Source organism: Pristis pectinata, chromosome 35 (assembly GCF_009764475.1).
Source record: "Pristis pectinata isolate sPriPec2 chromosome 35, sPriPec2.1.pri, whole genome shotgun sequence".
Lineage (NCBI taxonomy): Eukaryota > Metazoa > Chordata > Chondrichthyes > Rhinopristiformes > Pristidae > Pristis > Pristis pectinata.
The window spans coordinates 13,163,573-13,182,866 of NC_067439.1; the positions used below are offsets into that span (position 1 = coordinate 13,163,573).

At 39.8% G+C, this 19,294-nt stretch overlaps 1 protein-coding gene across 1 annotated transcript in view; it reads right to left on the reverse strand.

Moving 5' to 3' along the window:
- The window catches only part of LOC127586261 (mitogen-activated protein kinase-binding protein 1-like), an 82,030-nt gene that overhangs the window by 32,056 nt on the left and 30,680 nt on the right, over window positions 1-19,294 (reverse strand). The window contains exons 3-13 of the mRNA XM_052044066.1: window positions 16,713-16,775; window positions 14,226-14,283; window positions 10,492-10,662; window positions 9,854-9,991; window positions 8,874-9,056; window positions 8,622-8,782; window positions 8,331-8,520; window positions 7,910-8,059; window positions 7,211-7,386; window positions 5,278-5,369; window positions 1,908-2,033 (exon numbers count right to left, since the gene is read on the reverse strand). Of these exons, the coding sequence (XP_051900026.1) occupies window positions 1,908-2,033; window positions 5,278-5,369; window positions 7,211-7,386; window positions 7,910-8,059; window positions 8,331-8,520; window positions 8,622-8,782; window positions 8,874-9,056; window positions 9,854-9,991; window positions 10,492-10,662; window positions 14,226-14,283; window positions 16,713-16,775 (1,508 nt within the window). The remainder of the gene's footprint in view (window positions 1-1,907; window positions 2,034-5,277; window positions 5,370-7,210; window positions 7,387-7,909; window positions 8,060-8,330; window positions 8,521-8,621; window positions 8,783-8,873; window positions 9,057-9,853; window positions 9,992-10,491; window positions 10,663-14,225; window positions 14,284-16,712; window positions 16,776-19,294) is intronic.

The window sequence follows — 19,294 nt, forward strand, 5'->3', positions numbered from 1 at the left end:
TACTACACTATAGGAACAACAGAAATGCACTGGAGGGTCCGAAGGAGATTTACCCGGGATGGAAATGTTTTCCAGAACAGTGGAGGTGTTTAAAAGTTAACTGAATGAGCACTTGAAGTGTCAAGGCATACGAGGCTCAAGACCAAGTACTGGTAAATAGGATTAATACAGATGGGACACTTGATGTTTGACGTTAACATTAGTCAGAAGGACCTGTTTCTGTTCTGTACAACTCTTTTACACTACAACTCGAAACAGGTGGAAGACCCAGCTGTCATGGTGTACATTGGAACCAACTAGAGAGAAAGGACAAAGCAGAGTATTTTTCAGAGTTAAAAGTTAATGAGGCAAATTAAGGTTAATGAGGCAAATTAAAAAGCAGAAACTTAAAAATGTAATTATTTCTATTGGGCCAGACAGAAACCGATACTAGGAAAACCAGATTAGAGCTTAATGATATGGGAGCATAATTTCAATAGTACTGGTACCAGGATTTAGACAGTTTAGTTACCGATCAACTTGGATTAACTAAGCTGGGACCAGTGTACTGAAAAAGAGCATAACTAGAGATAAAGGGGTCCGACTCAGGAGTTAACAGCACCCAGGCTATTAGGTGACCAAAATTGGGAAGTAACAGGGCAAACTTTTCAAAGAGTCAGGAGAAACTGAAAGTTGGACATCTCTGTTAATAGTTAAGGCAGCGGCAGAATCTTACCCCAGCAAAATCAGGATGTGGAACCAGAAGGGATGGTGCTCAGTAAAATAGATAGAAAACCCTGAAGAGCTATATACAAACAACAGCTCTGTAACAGATGTTGTATAGATTATACACAAGTTAGAAACATGAAACAAAGGAACAATAAATTGGAGGGAACTTGTCATGTAAACTGGCAAACCAAATTGGAAATAGTAGCTTGGAAGAGGAGTGTGGAATTCATTTGAGATAGTTTGAGAATAAAACGTTGAGAGATCAAGTAGTGGACTATTTCAGATCTTATATTTTATAGCAAAGTGAGATTATCAGAGTAAAAAGATTTTGTTGGAAGAGTGATAAATTAAACAATCCTGCAATGGAGGTGGAAAGTTTTGTACAAATATTTGGAAAAGATATCATAGGCAAGTAGCAAATGTTTATAGAAATAAATCTTATGAATAATCATTCTATTAAGGAATAAAATTCCATCAGGAAACTGGTGCAGCTATGGCTAACTAGACAAGGGTGTTACTGAGATTGAAGGCTTAAAGCATTGCCAAAATGCCTAATAACCCCAAGAACAGGGAGAAAAGAAAAAGGCCAACAAGAAACAAGAGTAGGTTATATACATTTCTAAAATGGAAAAGTAGCAGAGACAGTAGAAACTATAACAGAAAGGAAATGATAGAGGCTTTCTTTCAATACCCATCTGTCTTCAACGCAGAAGTTATAGGTTTCCAATTGTGGCCACAATGTGGGACTGGCGAGAGGCGAGGACCTTTTTTGAATTCTCTTCCCAAACTATTATAGATACTGGTGAAAATACTTGGAGATTTTTCTGTAATAAGGGAATTAAGGGAAATTGAGATAAAATTGGAAAGGGGAAATACATGCAGAATGTCAGCCATGATTTCACTGAGATCCACAGCAGGGTTAAGGGACCCAAGGCAAATTCTTGTCATTTCATTTGTTTCTTTTAAGGGGAAACCACACAAGCAAGTAATATTTGGTTTAAGTGGCCCAAATCTATGAGATAATGAAAGCGACCATGGTATCCTCCTAATGGGTTAGCGCCATCAGAACAGAAGTGGACGAATGAACATATACTGTACATCTTTGTAAGTGTTGTGACCAAACATGCACACTGCAAAGCTTTTCAAGGAATTAAGTTCAATGCCATTTAGTGATGAGGAAGCTATATTGCTTAAAGTACCTGCAAATTTCACAGCAGTAATTGAGGAGGAATGGTCATCTAGCGTCTGTGTCAGGCTATACTGTTTGTCCACGTTTAAAATGTGGATTAGACGGTCTCTACTTGCTGTTGCCAACAACTTCATTCCTTAATAAAATTTAATAAGTTTGTTAAAAATACTGTAACAAGGGCTTGAGAATTTTTAAATAGACAAATAATGACACAAAAGTTCAAATTATGTGAAGTTAGTTATTTAGTAATTACATCAAATATATAGAAAAATACAGTTGAATTCTAATTGTAAAAGTTACCAATTACTCAAAACTTTCAGCCACACTTTCTTCCATGCTACATAGGAAAAGGTAGCATGCAGCTGAATCAGCCTAAATGAAAACCAACACTTGAGGCTAGGTTAAATACGAATCTATTTGGTGAATTGTTCAAAGAATAATTAGATGTGGAACAGCAGAGTTAATTGGCCATTGGTTAAAAACTTCCCAGTAACAAAATCAGAATGATCTTGGGAGTCATCCTCCCACAGTGATTAACAGATGATAAAAAAAAATTAGTCTCCTCCACCAGTTTTTGGGGTAGAGGAGTGTAGGTGTGGAAAAGCTTGGGGGTGGGGAAGGGGAATTAAAAATGCCCATTTTATTATAAAATACTTTATTAAATTGCAGCAAAAGCCTTCCAAAAAAACAAAACTCCATTTATTGCAGAGGCATGGAAGTTGCATCTTCACCGATGATTATGGCCCCAGAAATTGGATTGCATTTATAAAAAGAGCACTAAACTGGTGCACAACAGCATAGAAAGCTTGGTCCAAGCATACACAAAGCAAAGTCTGTCCATGGTCCTTCACTGAAGAAAATAGGTCATTTGCAGGTGTGGCATGGGAGAAGAGAGTGAAGAAGAAAAATTAAAAAGGAGCTTGAGGCACCAGCTGGAGATTTTTTCCCTGCAATGCATTTTCTTTTAAGAGAGGACTGTTGTCACAAGGGGCAAGATCCCAAGCTTCATCACCAAAATATACCTTATGCATAAAATCTGCAAATAAATACAGTTCATTTACCATTCATGGTACTGGGCATCACATTCTATTTGTTCACAAAATATTACAGTGGGAAATCAATTTTCTTTTCACATGCATTTCATGAGTAATCAGTCAAGGACGGTGTTTTGGGTGGCTGTTGAACTTTTCCATTGCCACCTTTATGACTGCTACAAGTTTCAGTGCATCTCTCAGCACACAGTCCTGGATCATGGTATGTACCAGTCTGCAGCAGTGGATATAAGCAATGCACATGGACAACAGTAGGTTTATGAGGAAAGAACATGAGGTACTCTTGGTGTTGCTGAACATGGCACAGCTGTAGCCCATATCCATTGTGAGAGCAGTCATCTGAGCCAATTTGTACTTCATCTGCAAATCAAAAATGGGTCGGGTTTGCAGAGTCAAATCTTCAGGGAGAGAGTGGTGAGGACACCCAATATAGCCTTTGTCCTGGCAGCAACGCTCTGCATGTGGCCAGATCACTATGCAGGTGTGTGAATCGTAATGCCTGGGCCACTACGTCCTGTCACAATACGCCAATGTCATCCCACATTGACAAGAGTTTGTCAACAGTTCAAACAAGCCTCAGGGCAGAGCAAATTGTAGCAGAAGCAAATCTAGGCTCTTTATAAATTGATCTGATCAGTCTCTTGCCCATCATTGCCAAAACTGATCATCTTGAAGGAGCCAAGAATGTGGCTCAAGAGCAAGGCATGCACCGAGAACTGTGTGGAGGTCATCATTGTCACAAGGGCCAAGAACACAAGATTGCATTTCCAATGCTAGAGTTCACATCTTGGGGGTCTGTTCAAGCGTTATGAAGACCTGATTCTGCACAAGTCACACAGGTTTGACCAAAATCACACGAATGGCCAAGCTTGGCTTCAGACACCACACAAGTCTAGGCTCCATGCACAAGTGCCAATTACCTAGAATTAAAACTGCAGACTTCTAGACTCAGTTTCCTCAGCAATCGACTTTCTTCTTACGTCTCCATGGAATTGAGTTTTTGGATAATATTACCATGGTTAAGTGGACAACAATGGGAAATGTTGTAACCAGTGAGGTGTCAGATGTTTCCGCTTCTGGCACCTCAACTATTTACAAAAGAATTGAATGCACAAATGTTAAACTGTGGAAAGTAATTTTTAAGCCAAGAAAATCTGGGAATTTTAAACCTTCAGGGGTGCGAATGATGAATTTATTCAAGCTGAGCTCAACAGGGATTAATTAAAAGAAAAAAAGAGGATTGTGCAAGCAAAATGGTGTTATCTGTCATGATCTTATCAAATGCTTGTGGTCTACTCCTTTTTCTAATCCTTTATTTAAATAAAAAAAATTTCTCCACACCATTGATGACCAGAAAATTCTCTCACAGCACATAAAATCTGATCAAAGTTCATTTCCAGTTCTTCTTCTTAAGCTGTCCCTCAGGATCAAGATTAACTTTCTTCTTTCTTGGTTCTGTGGGCTCCAAGGTGGCTGACACAGGAACTGCAGACTCTCCTTCAACTGTGGCAGGTAGCAGTCAACAGGTCGAGTGGTTAGTTTGTGAAACTTTACTGTCAGAGGGTAGTGTGACACAGAAGGAGCAGCTCGATAGGGGACCTTGGCGTTGCAGATATCCATTTCAAGTCCCAGCTTCTCACATGCTTTGTTGAACTTGGACTCAGAGTATGCACAAAAACAAATGTAGCTCTGCACAAAAACAAATGTATGAATGCTGCAGCTCAACCACTGGCTTTCAGGTGCTGAAATGTTGAACAGCCTTCTTTTGGTTCTGAAGATTAGATCCACTCACACAGGATGACGATTTTGGAGCAGGTGAAGCAATACTGCAGCAAGAAAGACTGAATAAAGTGCATGGCAATTATACAGTCTTGTATGATACCAGTCTTCAACAAGATTGGTTTTGTTGTATACCTACTGGTCAGTATCCTGGTTTACATGCTGTCATGGAGCAAATGCAAGATGGAGATGAATTTCTGTGGACAGCCAAATTTGAGCATTCTTAATTACTACTATGAAACATTTAATAAGTAAACATTCCTTAAATTATGTTGCCATGTTTTCTTTAAACAAAAGCTTGTCATTTAAGTCTCAGATCAAATGCATCATGGTAGCTTTAAGGGATTTCAACTGGGCTTGGAGGCTTTTTGCCAACTATTCTTGTTTGGGTGCATCAGCTATTCATCTTCAGCACCCAGGCCCTATCCCTATTGTCGGAGAAACAACAAATAGAAGTTGCCTTCAACAAAAGATTAAGCATGTACAAGCTCAATAATCAGAAGGAAATTCAGAGGCAGCTGTAAGAAAGTACATTGCACAATTACTCACCAGTTTCAGGTTTGGAGTACTCAAGACAGAGAATCTCAGAATCATGAGCCTCAACTTTCATTAGTTCATCCAAGAACTGCATATCAAAAATTCTAAAAACAAGAAAATATATAACTTTACCATGTAATAAAACATTTCTTTTGAAACAAAACACTTCTGGTTACACAACTCAATTACACTCAGATACCCATCAGCTCCCAGACTATAACCAATCAAGCAAACCCTCCACCTTTTCAAGCACAACTGGGAGAAGCAACAATTGCCATCATGACCACAAATAAGAATAGGAAAACGAGCAAAGTTCAATGGGCTTTTGAATGTTCAAATTCCCATTAACAATGGGCATAACATTTTTCCTTCATTCACTCATGACTGTCACAGTACACAATGATGGTAAATTCTGCCACATTCCATTCCCTCTTCAATAAGCATTATAAATTATAAATAAAAACAGAAGATGGAATTATTCAGGTAGTCAGATAGCAACTGTGGTAACAAAAACAGAGTTAACATTTTAGGTCAAAATAACCTTGTCAGAACCAGGAAGGTTTAAATAGGTTTAAATTGCAGATGAAGCAGGGGAGGGGTGGATAGGACAAAAAATATCTTCAAGGCCAGGGTTGCCATGGTGACAAGATGTTGAAGGCAGCTAGCTGGAACAAAGAAACATGTGAAGGCTGTGATATACAAGCCAAAGGGGCTGGGAATGCTCAGCAGTCAGGCAGAGTTGGTGGGGAGAGAAAAACTCTGACTTATTACTGATGGATAACTTGCAGCAGAACTGGTAAGTTCTAATAAAAACAGAGACTAAAATACCCAAAATTGTTGAATTTGATGGAGAGTCTGGAAGGCTGAAACACACCCAGACAGATGAGGTACTGTTCTTCAAACTAGCACTAGGTTCCATTAGCATAGTGCACAAGACCATGGACAGATGGTCAGAGTAGAAGTAGGATATACTGTAGAATGAAAGTGACAGGCAACTGGAAGCTCAAGGTTGCCACCACAAGTTGAACACATGTGCCCCACAAAGCAGGCACCAAAACTGCTTTTGGTTTCCCCAATCTAGAGATGGTCATCATGTGAGCACAAATGCAGTACTTAACACTTGAAGTGGAAGTGAATCACTGCTTCACTTGCAAAGACTGTTCGAGTCCCTGAATGATTTGAATTGAAGAGGTAAAAGGGCAGTTACTGCATTTCCTACAGTTGTATGGGACAGTGCAGTGAGAAAGGAAGTGGTAGAAGAGATGGAAGAGCAAGGGAACAGTCCCTTCAGAATGTTGAAAGGGGACAGGTTGACGAGTGTGGCGCTGAAATCTTACTGAAGGTGGCAGAAGCTGCAAGACCATAAATGCTGAAAGCAGAGGTTGGTAGGGTATAAAGTGACAACTAAGGGAACTCAATCCTTGCTCTATCTGCAAGGTGATGGAAGAGACCAAAAGGGCTCTGTCAACTATGGTAGAGAGGTAATCACTGCTCAGGAAGGAGGAAGGCATTTCATAGGAATCTATGGGAAAAGTCAGACCAGAGTAGATACGATAGAGATGGAAGAACTGAGAATGGAATAGACTCCGAGTGAGATAGCTATGGGAGATTGTGGGCTCTTCATGAATAGATTAGTGATAATCATCCTTTGAGGCAGGAATCCAGAAAGGGAATGATGAATTTTGTTTATAAACTTCTTTTAAAACTGCTCTTATCTACTAAAATTATTTAGCACTGTTCCATCAGTGATTATCCTGCTACTTTTGAACCTGTATGATACCATAAAACAGGTTAGGTAATCACATAACACTTAGGATTCTTAAAAGACCCTTTCACAGTCATTTAATGGCAGAGTAAAAAAAAATCCTCACATTCAGCAAAATATTTTCCTTAAAAGTCAACAGTTCTATTAAACAGTAGAAGAAACCTTCATTATCATTTGTACCTCAGGGTCCCCATCCTATCCCCAGAAGCCAGATGTTGCCCATCAGGGCTGATGGTTATGACCCGAATTCCTGATTTTATCTCAGAAGTTCCTCCATTTTCAGTTCGGTCAGGATTGTTACTGATGTCTTGAAGGTACTCAATATTGTCATCAACGTACACAATTTTGATTAAGTCCTGAGGGGGAAAAAGAAACAAGAATCATGAAGACTTCAAGTTTCTCACTCATTGAATTCCATCTTTGCCTTCTAATGTGAAAACAGGTGCAAAATAATCTGTTTAAAGTTTGTCTTTTTTTAAGAAAGCTCCCCAGAGCAAATCCTCCTGTCCAAGAGAGCCACACTTAATTTTATTTCAAATTAAATATTTGTTTCTCAGGATTATATTACCCATATTAGAGAGGTTGTGGTAATTTGTAGTTCCATTGTTCATCACTAAGATTCTAAATTTCAATGCGCTACAGTCTATTTATTTAACCACTCTACCAATGCTGACAAGGGGAATTCATTCTCTTCAACTGAATGGAAGTCTCTCTCCTGACATGCATCCTGAGCAGTGGCAGTTTGTTAACAACTGGCTGATAGCCTGAACACAAAAGAACCCTAAAAATATTTGCTTTCACATCAAAGTAAAAACAAATGTTTTGGATAAGGTCAATACCGAGTTAGGGTAGAAATGGAAAGCAGAGGTCAAAACTCACTGTGCTATAAATATTCCTACGGAATGAAGTGAATTGAAATTCAGAAGCACCATCAGAATCCCACAATCGGATAGTGTTGTCTGACGAGCAAGTTAGAAAAGATGCAGGTGGCAGGCAAGCTAGGTTAATATCTTCCAACTCTGGATAAACCTGAAAAATTAAGAAAAACAACTAGTGTATTGTTTACACCTTGGGTTTTTAGTAAGGGAGTTATGTTAAAGTGAACACAATTATACAAAAAATAGTTCTATTCCCATGCACAGACTGGAGAATGAGAAGGGTAGGGGAAGAGGTCAGTGGGAGAGCAGAGAAAACCCCAGAATGGGAATAAATTTATCAAATTTACCAAAAATGCTGACAAATATCTATGGCAATCCAAGTTTAGGGGGAACAAGATACTGTGTATATAGTGACATCATACCTCCACACTCCATACACTGGAACTATGATACAACGCAGAGTAAACTTTCCCAATTTTCTTAATGTCTTTTGTATCCCACACATAGAGACTATGATCATTGTACACACATGACAACCATCGACTGGAAGGGTCAAAGGCCACACCAACAGTGTCAGGATACATGGCATCTGACTTCCTTGCAAATAAACGGCTGTGGAGACATATTTAGAGTTAGCAACCTTTCACTTCTGCTTCTTGTAGACAGTTTTAAGCAGTAAAAATGTAAAAACTGAGTGCAATTTTTCTCTTTACCTTGGCTCAATTCCTGATGCCACATTCACTCCCAGATAGTGTGGTTTGGGCAGATTGGTAATAAAATGGAGGTTTACAGGGTTAAATAATTTTAATGTTCCATTAGAACAACCACAAAAGATGAAATCCTGGGTTGCAGAGATACAATTTGCTGCAGAGGTCTAAAGAGTACAGAGAAAAGATGTTTTTTAATTTACAAAAATAAAAGTTTACTTATTCACTTTGTATTAGAGAAAGCAGAGATCAGCATACCTTCAAATCCAACCATTTATCAAGTACTCTTTTGCCATTGAACTGGCAGAGAAGACCAGAACTGGTGATGCAAAAGGTGCTTCTTGCCATCTTCCCTTTACCACATGCCACTCCAGAGAAAAAGTTATTGTGGAGCTCACCCAGCAATCCAGATCGTCCTATTAAGGGAACAGTAATATTTGCCTGGATTGGAAAACATACAGGTATTTGGTTTAGCAATGAATGAAAGGATGGCAAGTCACACAAGGACGCCACCAAGCACCCAATTTAGATTGCTTGGAAACTTGGCCAAAAGCATCTAGTTAGTTCATTATAAAATTCAGTCTTCACCTCATTCAACTTTTAAAAAAAATCCTTGGCTCCTCCAAAAACCTAATCTCATTAATATAGAACTGATAGAAGACCCAAACCAGAAACTATATAACAGACTTGCTTAAACTCATTTAACCTTAGTAGACAAGATATTTTTAACATTAATGGTTCAATAAGAAACAACTACAACCTCAACAAGGATGGCAGAAACCACACCTACATTGCGATGTGGAATCAAACTTCCAAGTGATTACCTCCACATCTGTTTATGACAATTGACTTTGGGTGAAGGAGAATGATTAACAGCTAGCCTCTTAACTCAGATGGTTTAGATGGAAGAAGTGATCAATCAAGCAGGAAGCAAATACTGTGAATTTTTTTGTGGCAAGAAATAAAATGCAAAAGACAATAAATTTCCCATCTTACACAACTTCAAACAAAACTTAAGAAAACAACACACCAAGGCAATGACAACTCAAAAAAATACTTATCCACATAAGTATTGTAAGCATTGCTCAGCTGTTAAGAACACATCATCTTGAAATAAAACTACTCATTATTTCACATCAGCACAGTTGGCAAGACCAAAACAATTTTCATTACAGTGATGAGCATTTTGAGCCACGTTACGGATTAGAAGATGCACTCAGACAATGACAATAACCTACCTTGCAGGTTTTGGAGTCATTTAAGTACCAGAACTTGACATGTCGGTTGCCGGCTGTGACAAAGTAACTGCTGTCTTCAGAAAATGAAACAGCTGTCACCTTACTGGAAACTTTATTGGATGCTACAATGGAGTTTTTCTGTCAAATAAAAGTACTTCTGTGAGTATCAATGCACAAGACATGACTTTTCCCCATGCTCAGCTTATGATAATTTTTCACGACAATGATGAATATCACAAGGGGGAATAAGGCCCACAATAATTAAACAGACTGAAAGACTGAAATTTAGAACCAGAATGCAATGATTTTTGTTTGATGGTGTGGGGAGAGGGTGGTCTTGGATGAAGATGGCTAGATTGTGGTTCCTCCCATCCTTGGGTAGATGGTTTTACATAATGCAATGTAGATCATAAGGGGAGAGCAAGATGCCAATTTTCTGGCATTTCATTACTACTGGTTACTAGGTACACTTGCATTACTACAGTTTGAATTCAAACTATGCTGAAGTTCTGTTGGTTTTCATTCCAGACATATTATTCTCTTTGGATTTTATCCCTCAGCATGTGCATTTCCAACATACTCTCTTCAGTTTTAATTACATCTACAACAACAACAAAAAAACATATTCAAAATCCTACCTTCCAATCCCAGACATTCACAAGCTTGTCATGCTGGTAGCCTACTGATACAATATACTTCATGTTGGGAGAAAAAGATACACATGATATTCCGTATTTGTGGCACTGTAATTCAGCCACTTGCGTCTTCTCAGCCACATCCCAGACCCGCACTGCGGGCATGTGTCCACTCTACATTTAAAAATAAAATTACATCAGCACAGTTGTAGAGCATACAAGGATCAACTAAATAATTTAGCACCAGATTACTGAACTTAGAACTTCCCTGACCCCCACACTGCACAATTGCATTTACGCATTGGAGTAGCAATATCTGTTTAATTTATAGCTTACAGTATAGCTGAATAAGTTTTTTAAAAATCTTCCTCCCATTACCTCTGGATTCCCTGCTGATACATTTTTAGTTGAGAGTTAGGTTTATTTTATATACAAAGCTCCAACCCACCTGTCCACCCACCCTGACAGAATGTTACTTTCATATTCATGCTTCCACTTAACATGTAGTTATATTTATTCTCTTTCCTGGTGAGTTCTCCCATGCTGTTACCAATCTGGATGTTATGTTTCTAATTTTCTCTTCAAGTAGTTACAAGGAAAGAAAGGTAACACCACTGAAAATTTACAGCAAAAGGTGTATCTGGCATGCATTTCTAATCAAGTATTGTGACATTTCTATAAAAGCTTCACAATGAGCTGCCAGAGGAAGGGGTTGAGGCAGGTATAATAGAATCATTTAAGAAGCACTTGGATGGGTGCTTGGAGGGATATGGGTCGAACAATGGAAATTGGGACTAGCAGGGTGGGCACCGTGGTCGGCATGTACTCGGGCCTGTATCTGTGCTGTATTGCTCTAAGATTCCAAGTAGCAGATTTGAATATTTCTGGTTAACACCAAATGCTGTGTTGTGCAGCAGGGCAGCTTGGTAGGGGTCTGTTGTTGCAGATGTTTAGTGCAAGGTTCATTCTCCCATATATTTGAATTAACATCCTAGAATGGAGGCAATAAGGATTTCAAAGCCTTCTTAGAAAATGCAAAATACTCACTGACTCATGGAAATCCCTGGCTCATAAATGCTCAAAATGTAGATTGAATGAACCCAGGTTAATGATGGATGCTAGAACGGAGGACCATCCAGGATGGCACTGAGAAAGATTGTCGGGAACAGGTGGAGACCTTGCAAGAAACAGCCCACACACACATTCCACCAAGTACTTCCTGGCCCACCTGTAGTAAAGTCTGCAAATCCTACATTGACCTCTTCAGTGGAGACAAAAAATTCTGCAGCTGCTGGAATCTGGAGCAATACACAAAAAGTGCTCGAGGAACTCAGCAAGTGAGGCAGCATCCATGGAGGAAAATAAACAGTTGACGTTTGGGGTAGAGACCCCATCAGGACTGGAAAGGAAGAGGGTAGAAGCCAGAATAAGAAGGTGGGGGGGAGGGGGAGGGACGGAGCACACGCAGGCAGGGGAGAGTCCAGGTGAGAGGGGGAAAGTAGGTGGATGGGGGAAGGGGGGGGAGAAGATGTAATAAGCTGAGAGGTGATAGGTAGAGGAGGCAAAGGGCTGAAGGAGGAGGAATCTGGTAGGAGAGGGCAGTAGAGTACAGAATAAAGGATGGGGGATGGGAGGAAAGGAGATGGGCAGGTCATCAAGGCAGGAAAAGGGAGCCACAGGAATAAGACAAAGGAGTGAGAGGGAGGGGAGGGAAGAAAAAGAAGGGGTGGGGTTATTGGAAGTTGGAGAAATCAATGTTGAGGCCATCGGGTTGGAGACTCCCAAGGCAGAATATGAGATGGTGTTCCTCCAACCTGCATCTGGCCTCAACTTGGTAGAAGAGAAGTGCTGCCTCACCTGGAAGGACTGTCTGGGAACCTGAATGGTGGTGAAGGAGGTGGTGTAGGGACAGGTGTAGCACTTGATGTGGTTGTAGGCATAAGTGCTGGGGGGGCGGGCGGGGGGGGGGGTGAGGAACAAGTGGATAAGGGAGTCGCGGAGGAGCGGTCCCCTTGGAAAGCGGAGAGAGGGGTGAGGGGATGATGTGCCAAGTGGTAGGATCCCGTTGGAGGTGGCGGAAGTTGCAGAAGTTGCAGAGAATGATGCGTTGGATACAAAGGCTCATGGAGTGGTAGGTGAGGACAAGGGGAACCCTGTCCCTGTTATGGTCAGCAGGGGGAGGAGGTGAGGGCAAATGTGTGGGAAGTGGAGGAGATACGGGTAAGGGCAGCACTGATGATGATGGAAGGGAAACCCCATTTACTGAAAAAGGAGGACATCTCTGGTGTCCTAGAATGGAAAGCCTCATCATGGGAACAGATGCAGCGGAGGAAAAGGGAGAAGGGGATGGTGTCCTTACAAGTGACAGGGTGGGAAGAGGTGCAGTCAAGGTAACTATGGGAGCCAGTGGGTTTGTAGAAGATGTCTGTGGTTAATCTGTCTCTGGAGATGGAGACAGAGATCCAGAAAGGGGAGAGAGGCATCGGAGATGGACCAAGTGAATCTGAAGGCAGGGTGGAAGTTGGAGGCAAAGTTGATGAAATTGACGAGCTCAGAACGCATGCAGGAAGCAGCCCCAATGCAGTCATCAATGTAGCAGAGAAAGAGTTGGGGGGCATTACCGCTGTAGGCTTGGAACATGGACTGTTCCACGTAGCTGACAAAGAGGCAGGCATAGCTGGGGTGGTGGGGGTATTGACCTCTTCAGTCACCTCCAAAACCACAGAACTGAAGTAGAACCCCATCATCCTCAACTACAAGGGATTGACCGAGGACTGATTATCAGTCCTTCCAACCTAGCATCCAGCTGGGTTCATACACTCAGTGCTACAGTCAAACAATATCAAAAGGCCAAATCACACTCAGTGCAAATGATCCCTAGGTGAGATGTTCTTTCAATCTGCAGACAATAGTAGGCAACTTTGATGTCAATAATTGAAAGTATTTCAACAGAAATTAACACTTTATTACATCCTTCTCATAACTGTCAATTGAAAATGGCATGTGAAATTTAGTGTTTGAATTTCAGTTAGCATTCCCTAATGAATGTCAGAGTTAACACAGCCCATCAACTAAAGGTTATGCAGAATTCAGGAATACAGGTAAAACTTCTTTAGGTCACTCGTCCATTAAAAACTAAGCAGTGAATTTTGATATTAATGGAATGTCTCGATTCCAACATGTTCTTTCCCCAGTTATTGTTACAGCATGAAAAATAAATTCATCAGATTTATTGGTGCAGGCAGTTTAGTCACAAGCACCATATGAAAACTTACATTACTAATAAGCTGCATCCAAAAAGTTTCAATCTTAGATAACTTTACCCACTGTTTGGCAGAAATTGATGGTTAATACATTTAGTAGGTGAAGAGTAAATGGAAGTTCCCAAGTTTCAATAAAAAAATTTACAGGGGCAAAGCACCAAATTTAGAGCATTCAATGGAATATAGAACAAACTAAAATTTTATCAAAATGAATTGGAGTTCAAGCAAAAATAGTATAAATAAGTGGGCTGTATTTAAATAAATTAACAGACTTTGTTTCTTTACACTTATGTAGTTAAATAAACATTGCCATATTACAGAACCAGACAATGACATTCTACCTTATTTTTTTGAAATGAACTGTAAGAATGGCTTGCAGTTTTTCACCAAGCTTTTCACCATATCTCAGTACATGTGACAATAATAAACCAATACTACTGTAAATTATGCTAGTCATTTTGAAAACATACTCACCTCCCCAGTAACCAAGTATTTTCCATCTGGTGAGAATGCCAAAGAACAGACTGCTTTTCTAAATCAAGAAAAAACCTCAAGTCAATAATTGAACTGAAGCACCATTATTCATTTTAAATGTCATTTCATCCTTCATAGAAGAATTTTGAATACCCAACTATCTACTTCAAATATTTGCATACTAGGGAGTCTAAGATGTTCTTAGCTACTGGAAATGCAACATAATATGCCATTTGCAGTCCAAAACCTCTTCCCCAAGATAGGTCCCTTCTGTTACCACCAGTCACCTGCTACCCACACAATACACCTTCCTCCTCCTGTTCTGCATGTGATACCTACCATCAAATTTGGCCAACTGGATTTGGCAAACAATAACCTATATAATCAAAAAAGGACTAAGGTTAGAAGAGTTTGTCCCCACCCCCGAACTTCCAACTAGAATTAAAGAATCCATGGCTAATTTACACGGTACAACTTTTTTTTAAGCAATCCTTTCTACTGTGGTGTACTAGCATTTAATCCATTTATTCAAGCAATCATGACTAGGTGGTAAACAGGGTAGTGAAATGGTATCAAACCAAAAAGATTTGTACTTTTCCCTACTTCATGGCTTTAAAATTGGACTAGGATTTGAGAACACATTTTAATGCACCTATCCAAACAAATGCAGCAGAAATAACAGTTTTATTTTTTTTTAATTCCTCAACTGACAATCTCAAGCAATGATTGAACTGAAGGTCACTGGATTCAAGCCTTTGGCTTGTGCAAAGTTAACTAACTCCTGGAATGCCATAATCGGCATTAATACTCTCAAGGTTTAGAGTGATCAGTATTTAGATTCCGATTGTAATCTGCAACTGGTAGGAAGTCATACAAGATCAGGTGAAAAAAAATAAAATTACTTTTTATCCTTCATAACTACTAACAGTTGAGTATGGTGCCAAGGCACTGAAGACAACACCCTACCACAAAGGCTAGCAACTGTAATGGAGAGACAATTGGACTACCAAAACCAGAAGCCAAATATAATTGAGCTTCTACAAATAGAAAAACAATCATGTCCATTCTATTAATCAGGTGATGTTCCAACTTGAGCACTACCCTCCCCAAACGTTAACATGTCAAATCAATAGAGGCAACAGGGTAACAAGTTTGTTATTGACAGCTCTTGGCTCTGGAAACCAACTACTAATACTATATTGTGAAAAATATTCATTTGAGAAGACAAAGTTGAATTTGTTTAAAACAATCCTAACTTTACCAAAACCAACTTCAACCAGGTGTTTTATTCTCACAGGAGGAACACAAGCAGGGAAGCCATTTCTTTGGATTTTTTTTTGTTCAATTAGTTTATCAGCTTTTTCAAAACACCCAAATTTCTGGGACCTGACCGTAGCAGCTTAAAATCACCCGTAAACTCAGCACTATTTCCCTAAGCCAATTAAGCAAGCCCAACAAGTTTATAGTCAATAGAATATTGACAAAAAACACAAAATATTCTACCCAACTTTAATCTTAATAGATCTTAAAAGTAAAAACCTGAAATAACCAGAACACTGCAACCACTTAGACTGAGTGACATCTGTGGAGAATGAGAGGCAATGTTCTTTAAATCATTAACACCCTTAAATATCTTTCATTAACTGATAATCTTTCAAAAGTAGGCATTAAATGGCACATTGTGCACCAAAAATTCTTTCATGCTTGACTCATTGAATTGCTCCACAATAGTTGGGATTTTAACAATTTAGTTGCAAAGTACTGTTTTTCTCTGGCAATACGCACTTAGGTGCACTTAAAACAAATCCAGTTCAGAATCAGATTGTCACCGACTTGTACGTCGTGAAATTTGTTTTGTGGCAGCAATGCAAAGATATAAAATGACTATAAATTACAAAACTAAAATAGTGCAACAAAAAAAAGGAACAACAAAGTAGTGTTCATGGACTGTTCAGAAATCTGATGGCGAATGGAAAGCAGCTGTTCCTGAATTGTTGAGTGTGGGTCTTCAGGCTCCTGTAATTAATTTCTGAAGAAGAACATGATTGCAACTATTTCCAGGTTGAATTGTGCCGCTGCAGAAATTGCTCCCTTGGAGTACTGCTTGAAAAATCTAATCATGTTATTTGGAGGAATAGTCCCAGAATAATTATATTTCCACAGTGCTGTTGCAGGAGGAGCAGAGCTAGTTAAGTGAGGCCTCCTGAAAGAGGTTCTTGCAGGTAGGCCACTTTTGATTTTTGTAATCCATTCTTCCTACAGCACTATGTCCACATTGGAATCATGCCTGTCATCATTTTGTCCCACCTTCAACTCCCGATATTTTCCTTTGTGTCCTGTTGCAGAGGAAACAAAATGTACAATGGACAAAACCTCAGAAACCACTGAATTTGTAGTGGCAGGTCTAAGCCATATCCCTTCAAGCAATGGTACAGATCAACTGCTTGGTTAAAGGAGTCTTACTTGTTGTCTTTGGATCTCACTTACCTGGAAGCATTGAGAATATGAGTCTGCTTATTCTTCTTTGGGTTGCAGAGCACCACCACACACCTTAAAACAGAAAATTAGAACTCAATTTTCATTACAGACTAAAAAAAAATCAAATTACAGTTGTCTCATTTGAGAACACCAATTTCAATGTTAAAAAGTAATCCCTAACTTCACCAAAACCAATTCCACACCAAACATACAATGACACAGTGATGACGTGCTGTGAAACTAATCTTTTCTTATTCTTGCTTATTTACCTAGATTAAAACAAATCCAATTCAGAATCACATTGTCACCAACTTGTATGTCATGAAATTTGTTTTGTGGCAGCAGTGCAAAGATATAAAATGACCATAAATTACAAAACTAAAATAGTGCAACAAAAAAAAGGAACAACAAAGTAGTGTTCATGGACTGTTCAGAAATCTGATGGCGAATGGGAAGAAGCTATTCCTGAATCGTTGAGTGTGGGTCTTCAGGCTCCCGTACCTCCTCCCCAATGGTAGTAACGAGAAGAGGGCATGTCCTGGATGGTGAGGATTCTTAATGATGGATGCCTCCTTCTTGAGGCACTGCTTCTTGAAGATGTCCTTGATGGCGGGGAGGGTTGTGCCCGTGATGGAGCTGGCTGAGACTATAACCCTGTGCAGCATCTTGCAATCCTGTGCATCAAAGCCTTCATACCAGGCTGTGGTGCAACCAGTCAGAATGCTCTCCACTGTACATCTGTAGAAATTTATAAGAGTCTTTGGTGATACTGAATCTCCCCAAACTCCCAACAAAGTAGAGCCACTGGCATGCCTTCTTAGTGATTGCCCAGGATAGATCCTCAGAGATGTTGATACTCAGGATCTTGAAGCTGCTCACCCTTTCCACCACTGACCCCTCAATGAGGACTGGTGTGTATCCTCCTGACTTCCCTTTCCTGAAGTCAGCAATCAATTCTTTGGTCTTGCTAACATTGAGTGCAAGGTTGTTATTGTGAACCATTCAACCAGCTGATCTGTTTCACTCCTGTACACCACCTCATTGCCATCTGAGATTCTACCAACATCAGTGGTGCTATGGGCGAATTTATAGAGTTTGAGCTGTGCTTACTACGGTCATGAGCATTGAGAGAATAGCACAGTGGACTAAGCATGCATTCTTGAGGTGCGCCTGTGTTGATTGTCAGCAAGGAGATGTTATTACTGATCCGCACTGTGGTCTTCCAATAAGGAAGTAGAGGATCCAGTTGCAGAGGGAGGTACAGAGCACAGGTTTTGAAGCTTGGTGATCAGTACTGAGGGGATGATGGTGTTGAATGCAGAGCTGTATTGATTGATAAACAGCAGCCTGACATACATTGTTTTTCAGATGCCTAGGTGCTCCAAAGGAGAGTTTAACCAGTTGATTAACTTTGTAAATTCAACACCTTCACTCAGTTAAAAGAATATAAAAAGGTAAAGATTTTGACTGTTCACTTTTTAAAAAGAATATCCATGGAGCTGCTCAAAATCAAATGTGACTCAATGAACAGTGAAAGATTTCCATGCCCTAACCCCATCATTGAGCAACTTTCACTCTAGAATTTCAGAAGTATTATTGTAAGCAATATTCTTTATCCATCTCCCATAGTCTATTGGAAAAGATACTGCATACACAAACAGATTTTCCTTTTGAAATCTGATGTTAAATAATTTGAGCTGAATGAAACATTTCACAAGAACAATAGAACATTTGAGTTTTAAAATGATACATATTTTAAAGAATTAACAGACACCAAAGATGAAGTTCTTACATAAAGACAGAGGTATTGGTGATGTGTGGTCTCAGACATTTTCTGGTAATGTATTAATGCTTCTTGCGTGAAATGCAATTGTCAAAACTGGTTGAATGATTTAAGGTTTCTCACATGGATGACAGGTGGCCTATGAATTTCCGTGCTTACTACCCTCAAAAAGTGAAGCGACCTGGCAGTCGCACAGCATCACAAAACAGGTCCTAGCACCTACTACCTCAAATGACAACCTTTTTGCCCATCTATACTGATCCCAATTGCCCCATTAGGATCATGTCCTTCTAGGCCTTGCATATTTAAGCATCTAAAATGTCTCTTGAAGTAACTGTATTTGATTCCACCATCTTTTCAGGTAATGCGTTCCAGACATCAACCACTGTGTGGTTAGGGCAGCTCAGTGCAAAGCTTCTACACCACTGCCTCACAGCTCCAGTGACCTGGGTTCAATCCTGACATCAGGTAGTGTCTATGTGGAGTTTGCCCATTCTCCCTGTGACCATGTGGGTTTTACCCAGGTGCTGTGGTTTTGTTATGGACTCAGTGAAAGTCCCTTTAAGATAGAGAGTGTGTGTGTTTGTGTGTGTGGGGCGTGCTTACGTCAATAGAAGATAAAGGACGTAATGACGTTGTTGAAGAAGTTAGAAGAAGAAGGAGAGAGAGAGAGAAGGGAGAGAGACACCAGCCTGCTTGTTTTCTCTATCGATGGATGAGAAACAATAACTGTTTGCCACTGAAATCCATGTATGGAAGTTGGAAGTAATCCGGTGGAGTTCACTTTGTTGCTGACCTGTAGAAGGAA